The 21,695-nt window shown below is 48.8% G+C and overlaps 1 protein-coding gene and 1 pseudogene across 1 annotated transcript; both read left to right on the forward strand.

Annotated features, from left to right (window-relative positions):
- The first annotated feature begins 268 nt into the window (after window positions 1-268).
- On the forward strand, window positions 269-1,695 carry LOC144173793 (uncharacterized; annotated as a pseudogene).
- An 851-nt stretch (window positions 1,696-2,546) lies between these two features.
- Window positions 2,547-3,248, forward strand: LOC144173794 (uncharacterized; the record flags this gene model as incomplete). The annotated part of the gene is made up of 1 exon (XM_077702053.1): window positions 2,547-3,248. A coding segment is annotated over one exon (702 nt), but the record flags the coding sequence as incomplete, so codon positions are not given.
- Between the last annotated feature and the right edge of the window lie 18,447 nt (window positions 3,249-21,695).

The following is a 21,695-nucleotide window of genomic DNA, read 5'->3' on the forward strand; positions in this document are numbered from 1 at the left end:
CACCGTTGTCGTATTGGGCCCAATCCTGGAGCTGATTTCTCGTGCGTAGTTGTCTTTCGCGTGGTTCAGCGACGTGGATAATGAGCTGGAGTAAAAGACATGCGGGAGGTAGCCTTTGAGCAGAATGGGAGCAGACAAAACTCGAAGTTCGGCAGAAATAGTTTCTGGAGCACGTCCTGCTCAATAGGTGGCAAGATTACCTTGAACGGGAGGACCTTTACCTGGGACATACATCGGCTTCAGACAGCGCTTCGGCACGCAAGATGCAATGATACAGCTTAATCACCTAATCATCGACGGCAACACCGACGACAACAAAGCGATACTGGGTCTCGACCTGCAGAGCGCCTTTGATAAGGTGAAGCCCTCGGCGATCCTGTCCCAGGTCTCCAAGCTCCACAGGGGAGTAAGATCCTACAATTACATCAAAGCTTTCCTCACGGGCAGGACCGCCGAGTTACGATCAGGCGACCTTCAAACGCAAGAGAAGAAGCTCGGCAGCACTGGCACGCCACAAGGGTCTGTCATCTCACCGATGCTTTTCAACTTAGTAATGATCGGAGTGGTCCAGAGGCTCGCGAGCATCGAAGACGCCAGACATACAATCTACGCGGTCGACATAACGGTGTAGGTGGTAGGTGGCAGCGACTCTCACATCGAGTCCACACTACAAGCGGCGTTCGACGCAATTGAGGGTCAACTTGAAGGCACCGGACTGAGCTGCTCGCCGAACAAACCGGAACTCCTGGTATATCCTCCCATGAGGAAACGCAAACCCAAGATCAGCCAAAGAGAATGCGTGGAGATGAATATCACAACTAGATGAGGCAACGTAATCCAAAAGGTCAGCAAGATTAGAATACTAGGCATGGTAATAGAAAAAAGTGAAAGAAACGGCGACACCATCGCCCGGCTCATGGCGAAAGCACCAAACGCAACGCGACTACTCAAACGAGTAACATCCAAAAGAGGCGGCATGAGGGAGGAGAGCCTAATCAGGCTCGTCCACTCGTTTGTCATAAGCCACGTTGCGTACGTAGCCGCCTAGCACAAGTGGTTGCAGTACGAGCGAGACAAGATAAACATTCTAATCCGCAGAGCGTAGAAGACAGCACTGGGGCTGTACGAAACTACGAGCACCACTCGTCTCCTGCAACTGGGAGTACACAACACGCTCGAGGAAATAGCGGAGGCACAACGCGCCGCCCAGCTCTAGCTGCTGTCTACAACCGGGACCGGGAGACAGATTCTGGAGGACCTAGGAATAGGATACCCAGACAGGACTGAAACGAAACTCCCCGTTCCCAACGAGATCCGGCGCAACACCGGGTGGACCCAATACCCAAGAACGTGAACCCCGAGCACAACAAGGGAAGAAGGACAGTGAGGGCCAAGGCCCTGATCGACCTGCACGCCAACGACAGGCACGCACGCTACGTGGACGCGGCCGAGTACGCCAATCTGAAGAACGGCTTCACAGCAGCCGTCGTTGAGACGACCGGGGTCTTGCGGACAGCCGCTAGCGAGAGATGCACCAAGTCTGAACAAGCAGAAGAGGTGGCCATCGCCCTGGCCATCTCGAACCACGACTGTCACACGGTGTTGTGTGATTAAAGGCAGGCAGTAAGAAATTACGCCGAGGGCACGGTAGCTGTCATAGAAGTAGAGGATGATGAAGTGCGCGCGGTGCAGTAGCACTGAAATAAAGAAAGAGGAAGGACGCTTCTTCCCAGTTCTGGTACGCCGTACGCGTCTTGGCTCTTCCTGGTCCCTTCTTCAACACATCTTGGTGCCGAAACCCGGGATCCAGCCAGGGCCCTTTAGAGGTTAGAGGCTTTCCAGAGGTTTATTGCTCGAAGAGGCCTGCCAAGTGTAGTTTATTCGGACAACAACCTTACGTTCAAGCGCGCAGGCAAAGAGCTGCGTTCCCTGTACAGACTCTGCTCTTTTCACGAAATGCGCAACTTCGCTGCTGAACGTGGCATCTGTAACCGAAGAGCAGTTGGGCACACTCATGTGCGAAATAGAAGTAGTCGTAAACTCTCGTCCTCTCACTTTCGTGGAAAGCTCCATCAACGAGCCAGAAGTCATCACACCTGCTCACTTTATCATCGGCAGACGTTTAACATCATTACCAACTGTGCGCAGAACTGTGTGAACAGAATCCTGCAGAAATTACGAAAAAATGGTATTACCGCCAACAACTCTTAAAACCTTTCCTGGTCGCGATGGACAAAGGACTACGTTCTTCAACTGTCATCATTCCATCGTGTCAAGTCTAAAAAGACCATATCTGTTAAACTCGGAGACGTCGTGCTCATCGAAGGAAAGGGTTCACGTGGAATTTGGATGACAGGAATCATAGCGAAAACACATCCCGGTCGTGACGGCATAGTTCGTGCTTGCAAAGTCCGAATCCCGAATGGACAGTTCCTGAGCCGTCCTGTTCAAAAGTTGTACCCTCTCGAGCTCGCCAAGAGCCCCGGGGAGGATGTCATAGAAGTAGAGCATGATGAAGTGCGCGCGGCGCAGTAGCACTGAAATAAAGAAAGAGGAAGGACGCTTCTTCCCAGTTCTGGTACGCCGTGGGCGTCTTGGCTCTTCCTGGTCCCTTCTTCAACACAGTAGCAAAGGAAGCGGCACGCATACATCACACGGTTACCAAAAAATACAGAAAAGTTAGAATCCAGTGGTTCCCGGCACACGCAGGCAATGCGTCGGACCGCAACGACAACCACAACGAGAGGGCACATGCCGAGGCGCGAGCACTCACGGACCGCACCTCGGCAGGCCTTCCGACGTGGTTCAACACGAAAGACCGTATGACTGAGTACAGCGAAATAACGAAGGCTTTCCACTTGGCTCACAGAACTCTCCCACCCCCGTGCCCGGGGTTGAGTCGAGAACAAGCCGTTTTATTTAGACAGCTCCAGACCGGCTCGCTACCCATCCCGTCACTGATGCACCCCATGTGCCCTGAAATGCACCCGACCGACATGTGCAAAGTCTGCCGAGGCATGACGGCAAGCTTCACGCACATCCTGTGGAATTGCACCAAGCGTTTATATCGACTAGTAAGAGAGGTCAGGAAGGATCCCACCGCCAAGTCAGGAAGGATCCCAACGCGACTGGAAGCAGCCGCAGGGAGCGAAAACCAGGAAGATCAGCACTGGGCCGTCCAGCAGGTCATCGACGCGCTAGCACGGCAGAGGCCTGGCGAGCCGGCAACGGCGAGCGAGAGGGTGTAGCCCGAAAGAACCTATTCCCGTTTGACCCCTTCCCGTTTGAACCCATTCCCGAAAAACCCTTCCCGCTTGATCCGTCCCGTGTGCGCCCGTTCCCGAAACGACCTTCCCGTTTAGGCGCTTCCTGTTTCAGCACGTTCCCAAAACGCCTTTCCCGTTACAACCCGCTCCCAAAGCGCCCTTCTCATTTGAACCCGCATCGTTCCAACCCATTTGAATTTCTGAAAATATGCGTTACCGTCTTCGAAACTGTTCCCCAAAATGTGCTTACAAGCAATGGGTCGTGCACTAAAAACTTGTATGCACCAAATTTTCCGTAATCGACCGATATTTCCGGCCGCTAAAAGTTTCCGAATGCCTTAGGCCGATACTGCCCTCTTGACACAAAATTTGTGGCGGCAAAAGTGTACTAGAAAGATAGCCAATAACCTGAGTAATGCGCGTATTGGATTTTTCTGCAGTTGGTGTTCGTACGTGCGGCTGAAATTTATTTATCAGCCGCTCTTATGCTAATTGTTTGGAGCGTAGCTTTGTCGTCGAGTTCGAGAGATCTATAGATGAAAGATGTCCGTAGGAGAGACTTTAAAAAAGGCAAAAACATGTGCAGAAATCTGAGAATTGGCTACTAATGCCTATCCTACGGGAGTAATGGACAGATGTTTTTATTTATTTACCGATACTTTACGGCCTGGTCGGGATCATACAGGAGTGAACATAAAAACACATCAGTATTGGTTGGCGTAGTTTAAAAACGCCCAACACAAATAAGTAAAAGACAGAGATATGCAATAGACGCAAAGGGGTCCGAACGCAAAGGGGTCCGAACAAGGATATGCATTATAACGATTGAATGTGTTAAATCAGTCAGTTACACATTTTGCGAGAACGTAGGGCGTTTTTGTTGTTGCATAAAAGCCCGCACGGCTTCTTTGTGCAGGCATCCCTGAAGTGTTCAAGGGGCGCTAGGAGCAGCCGCGGAAGAGCTTTCCGCTTTTCGTCGTTTTTCTTGGAAAGCGCGGAGCGCTTCTAGCCGATAAAAATAATCCCAGCCAGGGAAGGGTGGTTAAGGTCCTTTGGGGCGAGCCGCACCTTTGTTGTCTCAGGTCTATACGGCGCCGAGGGTACCTTGTGACCCCGGCGGAAGGTCTCTCTAGTTGCCGGGGGTAATTACCGCATTACAGCATGCAAAGAGCGGGTGCGTTCTGGTCGGTGGGGTTACCCTCAACGCGGCGTCATTCGTGGGGCTAGAGATGAATAGAGAAAGGCCCGCCGCGGCGCTTAGCAAAGTTGCACAGGCCAAGGTACGCAGTGAGGTTCGACTTCGCAACTGGTCTACAGTGTCAACACTACGATGGATATATGTGACGAGGGACTGAAAGCTCCTTTTGTAATGGACACGCCTGGTTGACAAAGGCCGAAATTCCTTCGGCGCTGAGCATTTTTCGGCGCGCGTCGTAGGAACAATACTTATAGAGGCCGCCCGAGGGTCGATGGCCAGCGCTCGGAGTTGCTATGGGTCGGTTGGTTTTTATTAGTTATTTACTCGTCCTTTGAAGAATATCTTGATGCTTGAGTTAAAGTTAGCTCTAGAGTGTAAATAAAATATATGTTTGTGTATAAACCTTTGGTTGATCGTGTGTGTTAGTAGTTCCTCCTCATACTATTTCGGGACACGGTCATGATGGCGCCGTTTTAATGCAATAAAACTTAAGTGCCTGATATTTTGGGGGTGAATCTAAGGAAGCTAGAGACGAGAGTCAGTCGACCGAACAAGAGTAAACTAGGGCAGACGCAGGGTGACCCTCGCGACCTAAATACATTTAGTTAAGTGCATTTAGGTATTTCACTGTTTTCGTTTTCATAAGCGACGTGTTTGTTTATTTGTTAATTTGTAGTTTATTTGTTAATATGTTTGTAAATTTAAAAGATTTGTTTGTTAAATTAGAAGATCTGTTAGTTAATTTGTTAGTTGTTAATTCGTTTGTTAGGCTTTGTTAATTTAAAAGATTAAAAGATTTCTTAATTGGTATGACTTGAATTGTAACCAAATGTCGTCGTCTCTAGATTCAAAAAGTGAAGCCCAGGTTTGAAAAGCATTCATGGACTCTGGATGTACTGAGCATGCTATCGCAGCGGCTATGAACAAACGGAAGTAAATGAAAAACAAAATGAAAATGTTTTTTATAACGTTTCATAAACTGGGTACGTTATTCTGGGAACAGGCTAAATAGGAAAATACGAAACGGGAATCTTCTTTCGCCCCGGGTTGAAATGGGAAGGAACAAACGGGAAGGTTGAAATGGGAATGGGTTCAAACGGGAACGGGCCAAGTGGGAAAGGGCGAAACGGGAAGGTCGCCACCACAAAATATGCGCCCTATGAGGTCTGCTGTAATAGCAGGAAACGATTGTACCTATTCTTTACAGTGTTCTCTAATACAGAATTTCCACCGCATGGATATTTTTTATTTCCCTTTCGTCAGAACAGACCTTGACTGACCGGCAGCAATAACTTGGGACAAACTCAAAATTAAAGAAGAAATCTTGTAAGCGAGATTTTTTTCCGAACAACGAAAATGTCTGTGAATGTGCTTTCTATATTGATGATGATAGTTGGGTTTTATTGGCGCAAGGCCGACTATGGGCAAAGAGCGCCAAAGAAGAAGTTACTGAATTGTGATGAGACCGTAAATACTAAAACATGTGACTAAAAGTAAAAGTGATGCAAGACAAAAGACAATGGAGATGGCTGGTGTATAGGGCCAGGATGATTACACGTGATATGACAAGAGCTGCAGAAAGTTCACCTCAGCTAAAAACTTAAAAACACGCTGACTAGAAAACATTGGTTCGTCGGCTAAAAAATATGATGGGTGCAAAGGAATGTGTCGTCTGTATAATTCAGGGAAATGTTTGTGTCGTGTTGTGTCAAGTGCTCTGCATGTGATTAGTATGTGCTGTCGTCTGATGTGTGCCTTTAGGTCGGTGTAAGGTACTGTTGTAATGTCAACTGTAGTAATGAGAGCAGCATCACCAGCCATTTGGTCGGCGGCCTCATTGCCAGGGATTCCACAATGCCCTGGTACCCAGCACATAGTTATTTGAAGATTTGAGGCATATGCAGTCATTAGTACCTTGAAAAGAGCATTGATAACATAGTTTTTAGATGACCTTCCTGATGACAATGCCTGCACAACGCTTAGAGAATCTGTGTAGACGATGGACTTTGGAATCTTATGTTCGAGGATGTGATTTGAAACGAGTAAAATGCCATACGCTTCCGCGGTGTAAATACTGCTGTGAAAATTCATTGTTTTAATAACTCTAAAATTTGGTCCGTGCGCTGCACAAGAGACAGTAGAACCAGTTTTGGACGCGTCGCTATAGAATTCTGCGCACCTGTACTTGTCCTGCAGGAACAGGAAGTGCTGCAAAATTGCATTCCTGGGTACCCTATTTTTTTCTACAAGAGTGAATGACAGGTCGCATGATACAGGACGAAGATGCCATGGTGCGATGAGATTATGAATGGGTGTCTTGTGCGTGTCTGAAAGGGGGACATTGAGTGCAGAAGCCTCCTCCCTAACTCTGCGAGAGAACGGTAAGGGAATAGATGGCCTGTTTAAAAAGAGTTGTAAATTTGATGTATCGTTCATGATGGGATTAAAAGGATGGTTGGTCAGAGACACGATCTTGGATGCATACAACAGGTCAACATACTCCCGCTGATGCCCTAGGCACCATTTGTCGCACTCGACATAAAGACTTTCAACAGGGCTAGTGCGAAATGCGCCACATGAGAGGCGAAGGCCAAGATGCAGCACGGGGTCAAGCATTTTGAGTGCTGTCTTTGTAGCCGACCCATACACGACACTGCCGTAGTCGAGTCGAGACCCCACCAACGCTGTGTACAGGCGCAGCAGGAGTTGTTTGTCGGCCCCATAAGATTGATGTGAGATGACCTTAAGAATATTCATTTTTTTTAAGCATTTGCATTTGAGCTGTCTGATATGTGGGATGAATGTAAGTTTTTCGTCAAATAAAATACCTAAAAACTTGTGCTCCTTGTTCACAGGAATTGCCACATTCGCAAGAGTGATGTCTGGGTCCGGGTGGACGCCACGCCTCCTGGAGAATAGAACACAAGAGCTCTTCGCGGGATTAAGATTAAAGCCATTCTTGACAGCCCAGCCGGTAAGTTTCTTGACGCCGAGCTGGACTTGACGTTCGCAGATGGACAGGTTACACAATTTAAAGGATATCTGCACGTCATCTACATACATGGAATAAGAGATTGTAGGTGGCAGTGCCTTTCCAAGAGAGTTCATTTTTACTATGAAGAGAGTGCAGCTCAGCACTCCACCTTGCGGCACACCATTTTCTTGCACGTGAACATTTGACAGTGCACGACCAACTCTGACGCGAAGGGTTCTCTCCGACATATAATTACAAAGGATGTTCAACATGTTGCCCGCAACACCGATTGACTTTAGGTCACTGAGAATACCGTACCGCCAAGCGGTGTCATAGGCTTTCTCTATGTCGAAAAACACCGTCAGACAAAATTGTTTATGCACAAAGGCATCCTTTATATATGTTTCAAGAGCTACGAGTTGATCGTTCGTTGATCGCCCCGCCCTGAAGCCTGCCTGGCAGCTCTCGAGAAGACCGTTGTACTCAAGGAAGTACACGAGCCTGCGATTTATCATCTTCTCGAGAAGCTTGCACAGGCAGCTGGTCAGGGCAATGGGTCGATAGCTAGCAGGAGAGGAAGTCTTTCCCTTCTTTCAAGAATGCTGCAACTATGGCCTCCCTCCAAGACTTTGGAATGTGCCCCGAAAGAAATATCTTGTTGTAAAGGTGAAGGAGTGTGACAAGAGTGTCTGCGTGTAAGTGCTGTATCATTGTATATGTAATGTTGTCTGGGCCTGGAGCTGAGGGTTTACACGTGCTTAGAGCAGCCCTCAGCTCATGTAGTGAAAACAGGGAGTTGTAAGAAGTCTGTGATTTGTTGTTGTCGCGTAGGGACTTCTTTTCCCAGGAGGCTTTATGTTTCAGGAAAGTGTTTGTGTAGTGTGCAGAGCTTGACACGTGTTGAAAGTGTTCTGCAAGTGTGTTAGCCTGATCTTCTAGTGTGTCCCCAGTCGTGCTGACCAAGGGCAGGCTATGTGTATGTTGTCCTTTAAGTTTACGTATTCGTGTCCATACCTTGCGTGTGTCTGTGTATGAATTTACGGATGTTATGAAGGAGCGCCAACTATCCCGTTTTGCCTCACGGCGCACGCGCTTTCCCAAGGCCTTTGCTCTTTTAAAAGAAATTAAGTTAGCCGACGTGGGGTACCTGTGAAGGACACCCCACGCCTTGTTCTGGGCCTCTCGCGCCCGCCTACAGTCCTCGTTCTACCAGGGCCTCCTTGGGTTGCGGGACGCACTGGAGGCCTGGGGCATAGACTTTTCGGCGGCGTCGAGTATGTGTGCCGTGACGAGTTGGGCTGCTTCCTCCACGTGTAGGTGTTTTATGTTTGTGTGGTGTAGTTTAGATGTTTCTGTGAATGTGCTCCAGTTTGCTTTTGATTCATTAAACCTGTTATGGGAAGATGGACTGCATGGGCCTTTACCTATGTACGTTAGGGAAGTGGGGAAATGGTCACTACCATATGGGTCTGTGTCCACACCCCACTCAAGACATGGAATTAGAACTGCGGAACCAATCGCCAAGTCAAGATGCGAGTATGTATTGTGTCCTAAGTTATGGTATGTAGGCTGTTTTTTGTTGAAAAGGCATGCTCCGGAGGATGTAAGAAACTTCTCTATCAGGCGACCTCGGGCATCCGTTCTGGAGGTGCCCCAAAGAGAGTTGTGCGCATTAAGGTCGCCTGTTAGTATGTATGGTTCGGGCAGCTGGTCAACCAGTGCCTCGAAATCAGAGCTCAGAAGTGCAAAATCAGGAGGAATGTAAATGGAGCATACCGTTATCAACCTAATAAATATTATTGTACGGATTGCTACAGCCTCGAGGACAGTGTTCAGAGTGACAGGGTGGCAGGCTAAGGATTTCCGGGCAATTATGGCCACACCGCCAGAAGAGTGTGTGCAGCCATCCCTGTCCTTTCTCAAGACCATATAACTATTCAAGAAATTTGTGTGCTTGGAATTCAAATGTGTTTCCTGAACACACATTACACTTGGCTGATTAGCATGCAGTAGTTCGTATACATCGTCAAGATTTTTAAGAAGGCCTCTACAGTTCCATTGAATTATGTTTTCTCTTCCCATTATTTAGTGTGAGAGCTACTGGAGTGTGTGTGTTTGTTTATGTGTCGTCTTTCGGGGCTGTGACTCTCGCCTTATTTGGCTTGTCGGGAGGCTTTGGCGTCGGGACGCGTTCCTTGCGCTGCGTTGCAGGCAGGAACGGCCCGACATCCATCTCTTCGTCGGATGTCCGAGGGGTGCCCGACGGACCGGGCCCCCCGGGCTTGGCTCCCCCTCGGGAGCCCTTCGTTTGAGCCGCCACCGCCGAGGGCGTCCGGGGCGCCAGAGGTGGCACGGGCGGTGCGGTGGCGGTGGGAACCGGTGCGGGGCCCGTGGTGTCCATCACCTCGGTACCCTCCAACGAACTGGAGGACGGGGAGACAGAGGCGGGAGCGGCACCGGTCCCGACGGAAGAGGTTGCCACCACAACCGCTGCTGCCTCAGCAAGCGGCGTGATGGCGGGTTGGGCTGCCAGAGGCAACCCAGGGGGGGGGAGGGACTAGGTCAGACTCGCTGAACTGGGTCCCTGTGGAAATGAGACGCCGCTCCGCCCCCCGGCGAGCTGCGTCGGCGTACCTCCCCAGGGGGAAAGAGGCGAACCACTTTCACGCCTCTGGGAAGGTAAGGTTCTCAGTGACTTTCACCTTGATGATCTCCTTCTCCTGCTTGAATTTCTCGCATGTTCTAGAGTAGGCACCGTGGGGTCCCTGGCAGTTAGCACAGACGAGGGTTTGTGATGGGCAGTTGTCAGATGGATGATCGTGTTGTGCGCACTTGGCGCATGTTAGTCGACCACGGCAGGCGGTAGTGCCATGACCAAACCGCTGGCATTTAAAACACCGGCGGGGGGGGATGTATGGCCTGACGGGGCAATGAATGAAACCTGCATTTACTGATTCAGGAACTGTGGAATGGTCGAAAGTCAATATTACATGTTTTGTTAGGATTTCCTTGTTATCTCGACGAATCATGACACGCCTCACTGCTGTCACACCTTGGTCCTTAAGGCCTTCCAACAGATCGGTGTCAGTTTCATTCATCAGATCTGACTCAGATATCACACCCTGGGAGCTATTAAGGCTGCGGTGGGGTGTGACCCTGATGTCGAGATCTGCGATGCGAGTTTGAATCAAGAGATTTGTAGCTTGTTGCTTGTTATTTACTTCTACAAGAACTTCTCCTGTTCTGAGTTTTTTGGCTTTGTAGGACTGACCAACAATGCCCTCAAGAAATTTGGAGATCAGGAAGACAGACTTTGTGGCAAGGGGGTATGACGCATCAACAGATTCAATTACCAAAAACCTAGCGTAGTTGTCCGGCTTTGGGAAACTCGTCGTTGGCAACGGAGGAAAGGATACTTCGGTGCGGCCCCTTTTAGGGGGCCGATCTTTGGATTTAGAAAATTTGGAAACCATATATCACAGTATAAAAGCAGGGAGACGGGGGTACTTTCTCCTTTGACCTTACCCTGGTAGTCAAAGAGGTCCCGGAGCTCCCTCCCGGAGGTCCCGGAGCTCGGCCGGAGCTTGACCAAGGCTCCGACGGCCACCGTTCGTGGTTTCTAACCCTCCACCTATAAACACATCGCCACGGTTGGATGCAGCTTATGTTTGGGGGCTCGGGGTCTGCGGTATCGCCAGTACCGTCACCAAGATTGCTCAAGGTGCCCCGTGCGGGGTGCTTTCTATATTGTACATGGCAATTTTGTTGCCGGCTTACAATGAAATATATCGCAATGACATGCTATGCAAAACTGCAGCGGCCCACAATTCTATGCCGCCCTTTACAGCGCGCAACAAGGCACGTTTCCGGGCGCGCGCAGCTTCGTCCAGCTCATGAGCAGCGGATTCGATCGCCGCTGATGCCTGCGAGCGGCAATGCAACCATCGCCCCTCTATAGCCCAGCGCTGCCTTTTGAAGACCTTGTCGCCGAGCCTGACACGCCAGCAGAGCGGCGATTAAACATATCAGACAGGGCGGCGGGGGCAGTGCGAACACACTCTTTGACCGGCGCTCCATGGTACCCGTCGGCGCCCATACGCGGCGCAGCGATGCAGTTCGGCCACCGCTCCCGTGCTCCGTTTACTTCTGCGCGGTCCTGTACGTGTTTTTCGCTGGTAGATTAGTTATAAAACGCCGTTTAATATTTGCCATAAATGGTTGCGTATATAGTAACAAACAGTTCAGGCAGTACCTAATATTAACATAAGGAATAGAAACCCCCTATGCTGGTTGCCTAACTCAGAAATATTATGCAGAAATGCATTATAGTCGGGGGTTGTCGTGCATCCCTTGGCCGGCATGCGCAGCGCGTCTGATGATGATTGTGGCATGATGCTCCTAGGGATTGGCAAACCAAACAATCCATCACGACATAGCTTCGCGTTCAACCACCATCGTCATCTTCCCGCAGGGGAACCGCTGAAGAAGAAGGAGAAGAAGACAAAGCTGCGAAGAGGAGGGCTGCATGAGTTTTGGCTGCCGTTATCCTCCTCGGCCGGCGCATCTTCCCGATCTGAACCCGGTCGAAGAGCGGCTCATCGCGCCTCGACTCCCCTTCATGAGCATCAGGCGGCTGACTCGAGGCAACGGGCAGTTTGGAATCAAGGGACAGGCGGTGAACGTGCCCATCGACGTATCGAAGGTTGTGCGGTGCCTTCCTCGCATGGTACCCGAGAACGTTGCGTTCGACGTTCACATCAAGCGGAGGCTGATGAGTCCGGCAACGTACAAGCGCGGGTTGGTGAAGCGCGCCAACATTCTGGCTTGGCTCAAGCACCTGGAACACACCCCGCTGTATCCGTTTGGGTCGATTGGAGTCGGCTCGATCACTTCGATGACGGCGGCGAACGAGAGGAACCACAGGAAGACGACGTCGATGATGCTGACGGTGAGTTCGAAACGATTCCCGACGACTTTGACGTGAACGATCCTCTGCAGTTGGCGGTTGCGTTGAACGTGGTCTCGAAGACGCTTCTCTATAACGAAGCGGAAATGACGGGTGTGGGAAAAGAAAAAAATAAATGATTACGCTCACACTCTCGCCTCTCTCTTCGCCATTAATCGCATCACACTCATCGGTGCACCCAATGCATTTCTGCATCCTCACAATCCCCCTCGGGGAGGTGCGGGGATTTTTTTAAAGACGGTAGTCTTTCTTGGGCTACTTAAACCCAGAAATTTTGGTCTGTCTGTATGTCTGTCTGTCCGTCTGTCTGTCTGTGACCCGATTCAGCCACCCGGCCAAAGCAGAACAATGCCTGCGCAATAGTATTATATAGTCACAGCTAAATCTACCCGTCTATGTCCGGTGTAATGTTCATACTTGTCAACATTGTTGAAGAAGAACAAGACATTATGCAAATATGAGACAACAAATCAATACAGAAGTGATATTTGCAGTGTTCCTTTATAAAAAAATCAAACATGCTTGAATCTGCGAAATTAAATACTTCATCAACTGCAGAAAAAGAATTCACTCTGCCGTCGCCTGCTGTCGCCCGCGCCACCATAGCTTCTGGCGCCATTTTAAGAAATCAACCGGCAACAGTTACGCAAGGTTCCACTAGATAGGTTCCACGTTCTGCTTGCAACGCACGTGGAGTAGGGAAACGCGGTTCTATAAACGCTGAAGTAGGGCGCCTCGATTAGCGCGCGTCTTCGCCGTACGGCAGCGTTCGCATCGAGACACCCGGTTTGGAGCAGTGGAACGCGGGAAATTTAAAATGATTTAAGGAAACCTTTGGCGTCTTTACCTTGGGAGGAGCGCGACGCAAGAGGAACAACATGAGAGGTGAGCGGGAAAGCGAAGAGAGGCATTTACTTCGCAAAAGCCGATAAAGACTATCGTCTTTCGACGGCATTTGCAACGAAAGGAGCAGATACGCAGCCATTTTTTTTACGGAACCCTCTAGCCGACGCCACAGTTCCTGCTATAGGCTCTTCGGTCGTGTAAAGGAAATTTAAGCTGCAAGATACTTGAACCAACAACACGGGAAGTTGGAAAATAAACTTGCAGTCATGTGAGAACACTAAACTGCAAGCTAAATTGCCGAAAAGGCAAGCGCCGCTGCCGTGCGATGGTTCCCAATGCTTCCGTCAACCCGCGCGGCCGAAGGGTGTCCTCCTTTGATGTCATGACGGGCGCAACCAATCAGAGGAGTCAAAGACGAAAAGCGCGCGTCTTTCAAACGGGACTAGCGCGTTTTGCAAGATAAATGCGGGTTCGACTCATGTACGATAAAATTCAATGTGATATTCGGAGTCAGCGCGCAAGAAACTATATAAACGTGCCTCTAACTCACGTTTTTTGGAAAGCGCTTCAGCTTCCCTTTAAATAAAGCATACTGCAAGCAGTCATTCTGATAGATACATAATTATGCGGCCTGAAATTCGCACCACCATCTGTTTTTTTTTAATATTTTTTGATCAACCTGGAGGCTTCTTTGCTGTTCAGCACGAATCTATTTAGAGCTCCACAAAAAAAAAAAAAAAAATCCACGTTAGAGCGTTACTGCGTCAGTAATTTTCTTTCGCGTCAGAAAGTTTCCAGACTAAACGGCCTCCACTGAGTCAGCACCATTTACTTCATTAGAGTGCGAACGGATCTCATTCAGCCCTTTGGCGGCGGCAATCAAAAGTGGTAGCACTAATTTGCGCATTACGCTTCGACGATCAATGCCCATTCCCTGAAAGGGCGAAAGAGAACGAAAAACAAATACCACACTGATACCAATAAAACACGGAATGACACGAAAGCTGTTAAAATAGGCAAGGGAGAAAGTGGTGAAAAAATGCCCGCATGGTGGGATCTGAACCCACTACCTCCAGAATATCGGTCTGGTGCGATGGCCACTACGCTACCGGCTGGGCTGTTTCCCCACCACCTTCTCGGATATTTATGTTAAGGTATTTTTGTTTCCTGCATTTGGGGGTGGTAGCCATTTTTTCATCACTTTCTTGCTGACTCAAAAAGCTGTTTATCTGTTTCTATGAACTACCGCATTCCCCCCTTTGCTTTCCGAGGTTTTCTTGACTGCCAACCCTTATGCTGTCTTAATTCACCGTGCCCCTCATTTCCAATATATATATATATATAAAACTTTGAACAAGGTAGAAACCACGATTGTTGGCAACGTTTCAGCAAAAAAAACTTGCCTTCGTCAGGGTGGAGTGCCTGGAATATTTTAGAATATATAGTGCCTAGAATATCGAGTATATTCTAGGTACTATAGTCAGGGCAAACCTTCGCCAGGCTGGCGCGGAAAATTTATATAGGGGTAGGTCCCCAGGTGAGAGGAGAGAAGTGGAATTCAGAAAGCGGATTGGTCTGGGAGTATGTAGGCGAAGATATTGAGGGGGAAAGAAGGTTGTATAGTTTTAGCCGCGAAGTCGGTAGGAGGGAAGTCAGCCGGGGGTTGATATTCCGGGAAATCCTTGGAGAGAAAGGATGCGAGGGTGTTTGTTGCCCCGCAGCGCGGCCGAACGAAAGGTTCTTAGAAACGGCGGAATCAGAACACCGCCTGTTCTGCTTCGGCAGGGAAGGAGTGGATAGCCGCTCACTTAGCTATGTTGTGCCCTTTCTGGCGCTGAAGCGGGAGTAAGAGCGAGCTTTTTACCCGCCGCGGTGGCTCAGCGGCCAAGGCGTGCTGCTGAGCCTAAGGACGCGGATTCGACTCCCGGCCGCGGCGGCCGCTTTTCTGACGGAGGTGAAAAGCGAAAACGGCCGCGTGTTTGAGAGTTTGTGGCATGTTAAAGATCCCCAGGTGGTCAAACTTAATCCGGAGCCCTCCACTACGCCCCTCATCACCTGTGTAGCGTCGACGCGTAAAACGCTATAATCAAATGCCAACTTCAACTATTCATTTATAAATGAACCAGGTATCATTTTGGTCATTTAACAAGAGCAGGCAAAGCTACTAAGAGACCCCTTTTTCTAAAACAACTAACTACATCTACTACCTCCACTATATCCCAATAGTGAATATAGTTACCTTGGGGTCCATTGAAGGTCGTAGAAAAGCTGCGCCGGAGCCATGGAAATATTAAAATGCTCGCATTGCGGAACCCAAGATTTTATAGTGCAACTAGTAGCGCTCCACATAGGCGTGTCTTATAACTATAGACCTTTATAACCCTGATGGGGCTTGAGTTTGCCGAAGTCTTTCGATTCGTATTTGGAAAAGCTGGTTGCACTTTACGTTAAATCACTTGCACCAAAAACTTTATGCGAGTAACGCGTACGAGCGCTATAGATCAACGTGGCTTCCGTGTTTGCTGCAGGCTCTGCATACATAAACTTTTTTTGAAGTGATAAGAACTTCATCAATAGCAAAATATATTTTTATCGATACGTTGTTCCCCAGTTTGGAAGGAAGGCGCAATGAGCGGTATTATAATGTGAAGTGCCCTTCTTTGCAGTCAGTTATAGGGGCAGCTTTGTACTCATTTGGTCATGCTGAAGGCATATAGAGAAACCAGTAAGTCTCGCAATTGCATGGGCCAGAGCAGGCCGCAGTAAAACGTGAGGAGCATTCTTAAAACTTAACAAGCATACGTATTCATAGGAGACAGATGCATTGCGAAAAAACGATGAAGACTCTCCAAAAAGCGAGACGGCGTAAGCACAAACAACAACCAAGTGATTTCCCTCAAGCTTAAAAACAGAAAAGAGCAAGAGCTGCCCTGCCGAGCATGAATTCCAAAGCTGACGGGGTCCTCAAAAGACTGAAATATTCGGAGTTTTCCTTTTTTTGCCACCAAGAAAGCTCTTCGTCACAGCGTATTTTTTGTTTTTCTCCACGCGGTCCGCCTCTTCTCCATCTTTTCTACTCCATAGGTCAGCCTTCGCTCTCAAGCTATGCGAAAGCCCGGAAGCCATTCAGAAACAATAAAGTCCACAGAACTCAGAATATGTAAAGAAGGCGACGTGGAAGGAATATTCAAAGCTCATGTATTGCAGCTTTGGGGTTTTCTAATGCATTCCTGTCGGAAATTCTGTCCTCTTTTATACGCACACACGTATGCTTATGTACAAGCACTGCGGTGGCCGCAAGCACCTTCGGCATGCATAACCGTTCACACGGAAAAGCGCAAAGTCTTATTCGGATAGATGGATACTGAAATCCCCCTTCCTCAGGTCCTGCTACGCTTTCAATTCTCCCTCTGTATTCCTCCCCACAGGATGCTTATATATTGATGGCGCCTTGGATTCTCCCCACAATCTTGCAAGGATGACGCTCACAAGCGTCTAACCAAGCCGGCTTCCGACGGGAACGTCGCCATAATGGAAGAAAAACGTAAAAAAGGAAATGGTGAAGAGGGAAAGAAGGAAAATAACCTCTCCCGAACAAAGCTAAACAATTTATGCAAAGGAAGGTGTGGTCCTAGTCACAACAATCTTCCCCTTCATTTCCCCCTATGCAACCGGGAAAAGTTTTTCACAAGAGCACGGTATGTATTACCAAGACTGTACCCCAGCAGAATGAAAGGCAATGAGGGGATGCGGTATAGGACAGACTTTTGGCAGTTTTATTAAAGGCAGTAGTAGAGGATTTAGGGAAGCCGCTTTTTATCGATGAAATCTGCCACATCAACAGTTTTTCCCGCGTATCTGGCTGTTTCAGAGAGGTGTACGTTGGAATATTACAAGAAGAGTTGGATTGAGAATGGCTTGTATTGATTCGCCCCTGACATCCGTCTCAGTCCTCCACCATTCCCCGGCACTTTATTTGACTTGCTCCGAAACTCAGTCCTGATATATTAAAAGCCTCCAGAGAAAACGTTCAATGCATGACAGCGCTCCGTTTGCAATTACAACTGAAGTGGCTGGAACCGTACCAAGTAATCTGTTTTTAGATAAAGGCTGGCGGCTTTTTGTGCACCTGATTTTGGTGTCATTTAGAAACGCTTTAAACGACATTCAGTAAAATTTAAGTTTGCAGATCTTCCTTATTATGTATTTGGAGCGTAAATGTCACTCGTTCTACATCCTGGAATCCTGGGCACCACAAGAAGGGATTTCATTAGTCTTGTAACCGCGGAAACAGATCACGTGATTAAACAGCAGTGCTCACAGATATGGTCCTAAAAGGGAAGGTGGCTATGGAGCTTAGCTGACGCAGAGCCAAAAGAATGAGAGGGAAGATGACAAGCACTGCACCACTTCGGTTAATTTCTCACGGGAATGTTAATAAGAGCTCGCTTCTGGGCTAGTTGGTACATTATTTCTTGCAAAAACACTGCGCTAAATTGAAATTACGAAGACGAAGGACGGCGAAACACACGATGCACACTTACGAAAGCGCAAACTATCAACTGGCCTTTATTTTCCGACCCTATAGGAAAACACTGGAAATATAAACATAGAAACAGAAACGTTCAAAACGCCGAACAAACCCTATCTGTGTTAAGTTCTTGATAGTTGTTATCGTCACTTCACCTTTTGCGCGTTCTCACTCACAGCTGGCCACGCGCGCTCGTCGTCCCCTCTCTCTGGCTCACTGGCACACGGGGAACGGGGGGGGGGGGGGGGGGGGGAATTCACCTTCTGCGGAAAGATGTTCCCCGTGTGCCAGTGAGCCAGAGAGAGGGGACGACGAGCGCGCGTGGCCAGCTGTGAGTGAGAACGCGCAAAAGGTGAAGTGACGATAACAACCATCAAGAACGTAACACAGATAGGGTTTGTTCGGGGTTTTGAACGTTTCTGTTTCTATGTTTATATTTCCAGTGTTGTCCTATAGGGTCGGAAAATAAAGGCCAGTTGATAGTTTGCGCTTTCGTAAGTGTGCATCGTGTGTTCCGCCGTCCTTCATCTTCGTAATTTCAATTTAGCGCAGTGTTTTTGCAGGGAATGTTAAATAAAAGTAGCGTTGTTCGTTTGGGTTTTACCCGATTTTTACACCCCGATTTTACATGTTTCAGGAGAATCGGGTTACACCCGGTTTCTCCCCGAAGAGATATTTTCAAAGTAGCGATCTGCACAATTTTCTGAGTAGGGATCCGCTGCTCTAAACCAGTACTTGCTGGATGCAATCCCCACAAGCACAGCTTCCGAGCTCATTGAGTACTGGCATGACCCCACCGCTCGCTACCCCATGGTAAATTCTGCACTGACATTGTTGTGCCTAGATAACCGAAGCGATGATGTCGAGAAAACTTCCTCCCGCCTGAGATACGTTCAACGATCAGACAGGTCTCGAATGCAGATCGACATGTGGCGCGTGCAGATGATAATGCATGTAAACAAGGATGTGTAAAAAAATGAGTACCTGCTTTTTGAGAATAAAATGGTCCATTTTCAAGACATTATCAATGCTCTTTAATTTCATCATTACTGATTAATTTCCAAAGAAACACCGAATTGCCAAGAGTATTTGCTAGAAAACCCTGTTGTCCTCCCGATCACATGCTTGAAACAAACAAAAAATTTTACCCTTTAATTTAAGAAGCTCCTGACACCTTCTGATGAAAACAACTGAGTGTATATAATAGCAAATATTTAGACTTACCCATAAAAACCCGAATTTAGAATGCCATTACAAAAAAAATCCCAATTGGTGCCCGAGTATCAGTTCGAAAAATAGCACACGGTTTTTATCCCCTGATTTTTAAAAAGTATATATAAAACCCGAAAAATAACAACCCTAAATAAACTGTATAATTTGTCAAGTACATCGTTCTAAATAATGTTAGACTAAAACGGCTACTGCATGGGGGACCAAACATTCACAATGGATCTGCTCGGAAAACGTATATGCCCAAGAAGTCTCATGGATTACTAATAAATCAGCCTCATCGATGCTTCAGACACTGACCAAGCATGTTGGAAGTGAACAATCTTTCCTTTACTGCATGACGAAGACCAGTGTGAATACGGGGAAGGAGGAAAAAAAAACTTCGTGAGTTCTCTCTGTATCCCTGTCTTCACACAGTTTTTTTGCTAGATCAATGTCGCGGCAGGACCAACTAGTCCAACTTGAAGTCTTAGTTAAGTTCTCTTTTTAAGTTCCAGCTGCCAACCCTGAAAGTTTGATTACACCACCACTACCAGGTGAGGGATACAGAAAAAAAAGTAAAAGAAAATGACACAGGAAGTTTAATTTAAACAGAAGAGGTAAACGGAACATAAAAAATGAGCGTAGCTTGCTTTCATACCGTATCAGACAGAGCGGATGGCCACCAAAGTTGCCGAGATCTAAGAAAGAGTCGTAACCGCAGTTTATTTCAACTACTGCCATAAAAAGGCCCTGGGAGATGCACTTGATCTGCCTCACAGCTTAGAGCGTGCTATTTTTAGTAGGGATATGGGACCAAGTCGAGTATGTTGTTGTTTCCACAGAACACAAAGAAACTCATCATTCCGATTCCGCTCATCTTTTGGTTTCTTGAAAGGAAACAAAAGAGTACAGAGAACCCCTGTGGCTCAGTACAGCTGGTATATCAGCAGTAATTTCACTCAAAAGGCAGTGACCACTCAGTGCAGTTGTGCTTTGAAAGTGAATCATTGTTGCGCGCGCCTTTTCCGTAAGAGAAGAGCGCTCAGAGATCCATGGCTTTCTCCAGTGTCGCCGGACACTGTTTCTTCTGCTGCGCTACGGAAAGTTGTTTGAGACGTGGAAAATTTTAACACGAAAGTGTTATATTCCCGGATACACCAAGATTTCGATAACGTAATATCTGTCACGGAAATGACGTGAGCACGACAAGCACAGATAAAGTTTCATTGACACGGATGGTTCTGCCGTCTAGGAGAGGTGAAGCGAAGTAGTGCATCATGATACTAGCATGCGCCGACAGTTGGCGTAAGCTGCATCGTAGCGATGCCGACGGGCGAATGGCGCGAAAGCCGACTGATTTGATGCGAAGAGAAACGCCAGCGGGTAGCGGAGAGAGAGAGAGAGAGAGAGAGAATAAACTTTATTGGGCCTGCAGACGGTGGGGCGCCCCTGACGGGGAGCCCTGGTGCCGCGACGTGGCCGTGACGTCGTTACGGCGGCGCCTCTCGGGCTGCACCCGGCCGCGCTCTACGGGATCGGGAGGATTGTACCCCACTCCCCGCATCGCACGCCGGCCGCTTCCGCTCGAGGGCCGCCGCAACCTGCTGGACGGCCAGTTGTTGGGTGTGGTAGTCCTCACTCCTCTGTGCAGCGTTATACTACGGTGGGAGCGTAGTGATTTCGCTGGCCTCACGCGGTCTTAGCTGACAGTTCCATAGGAGATGAGCCATAGTGGCTCGCTCCCGCTCGCATAGTTTACAAATGTCCCTCTCATACACCTCCGGACACACATGTATGGCCAGCACTGGAGTTAATATAGAGTCAGTCTGTAACTGTCTGTATAACTCTGCCTCCGCTCGGGTAAGCCCTGGATGCGGGGGCGGCATGGTCCTTCTGTTGAGTCTGTACCACTGTAGCACCTCACGATAGGTGGTCAAGGGGTCCTTGTTGCCTTGGAGGGGCTGCCACTCCGATATGCCAGCACCACTAGCCGCTGCGCGGTCGACCAGTCCTCGCGCGGCGGCATGGGCCGTCTCGTTGTGGTTGGCGTTGCCCCGGTGGGACACACTGAAACCCATGTGTGCCGGGAACCACTTCACGAACATTGCACTGTCACGCACTCCTGCCGCACGGAGGACACGCGCCGCGACACTGCACACCTTGTTCTGCGCGTAGTTTAGCACTGTCGCCTTCGAGTCACTGAGCACTGTGGTGCACCGAGGATCCACGATGGCCAGGGTAATGGCCACCTCCTCTGCGTGCAGGGTCCTGGTGACCCGGATGCACGCTGAAGACCGGACGTCACCGGTTGTAGCTGCCACCACTGCAGCCGCAAAGGTGGTGTGTTTACTCTGGTGTTCGGCCGCGTCAACGAAGACCGCACCGGTGTCCTGTGCATGGAGGTCCACCAGAGCTCTCGCTCTAGCCATTCGGCGATCGTGGTTGTGCTACGCGATCGCGCGTGCACGATTCAAGCTACAAATTCTACCTCTCGCGTTCCACAAGCTGAGCTCGTCGCAACGCAACCGTCTGCCGTATACGCCCCGGAGTGACCGAAGTGGTCGAACTTTTCCTGAAGCGACCCGCCAGCAGGACGTCGCTTGGCAGGCACACCGAAAATACAGCCGCCATCCCACAAATCATGCTCGTTTCACTGCAGATTTCGCTGCACATATCACTATTTGTCACATCAATTAGCAGCG

Source organism: Haemaphysalis longicornis, unplaced genomic scaffold, assembly GCF_048455015.1.
Source record: "Haemaphysalis longicornis isolate Haplotype H1 unplaced genomic scaffold, Haemaphysalis longicornis Haplotype H1 scaffold_3, whole genome shotgun sequence".
Classification (NCBI taxonomy): Eukaryota; Metazoa; Arthropoda; class Arachnida; order Ixodida; family Ixodidae; genus Haemaphysalis; species Haemaphysalis longicornis.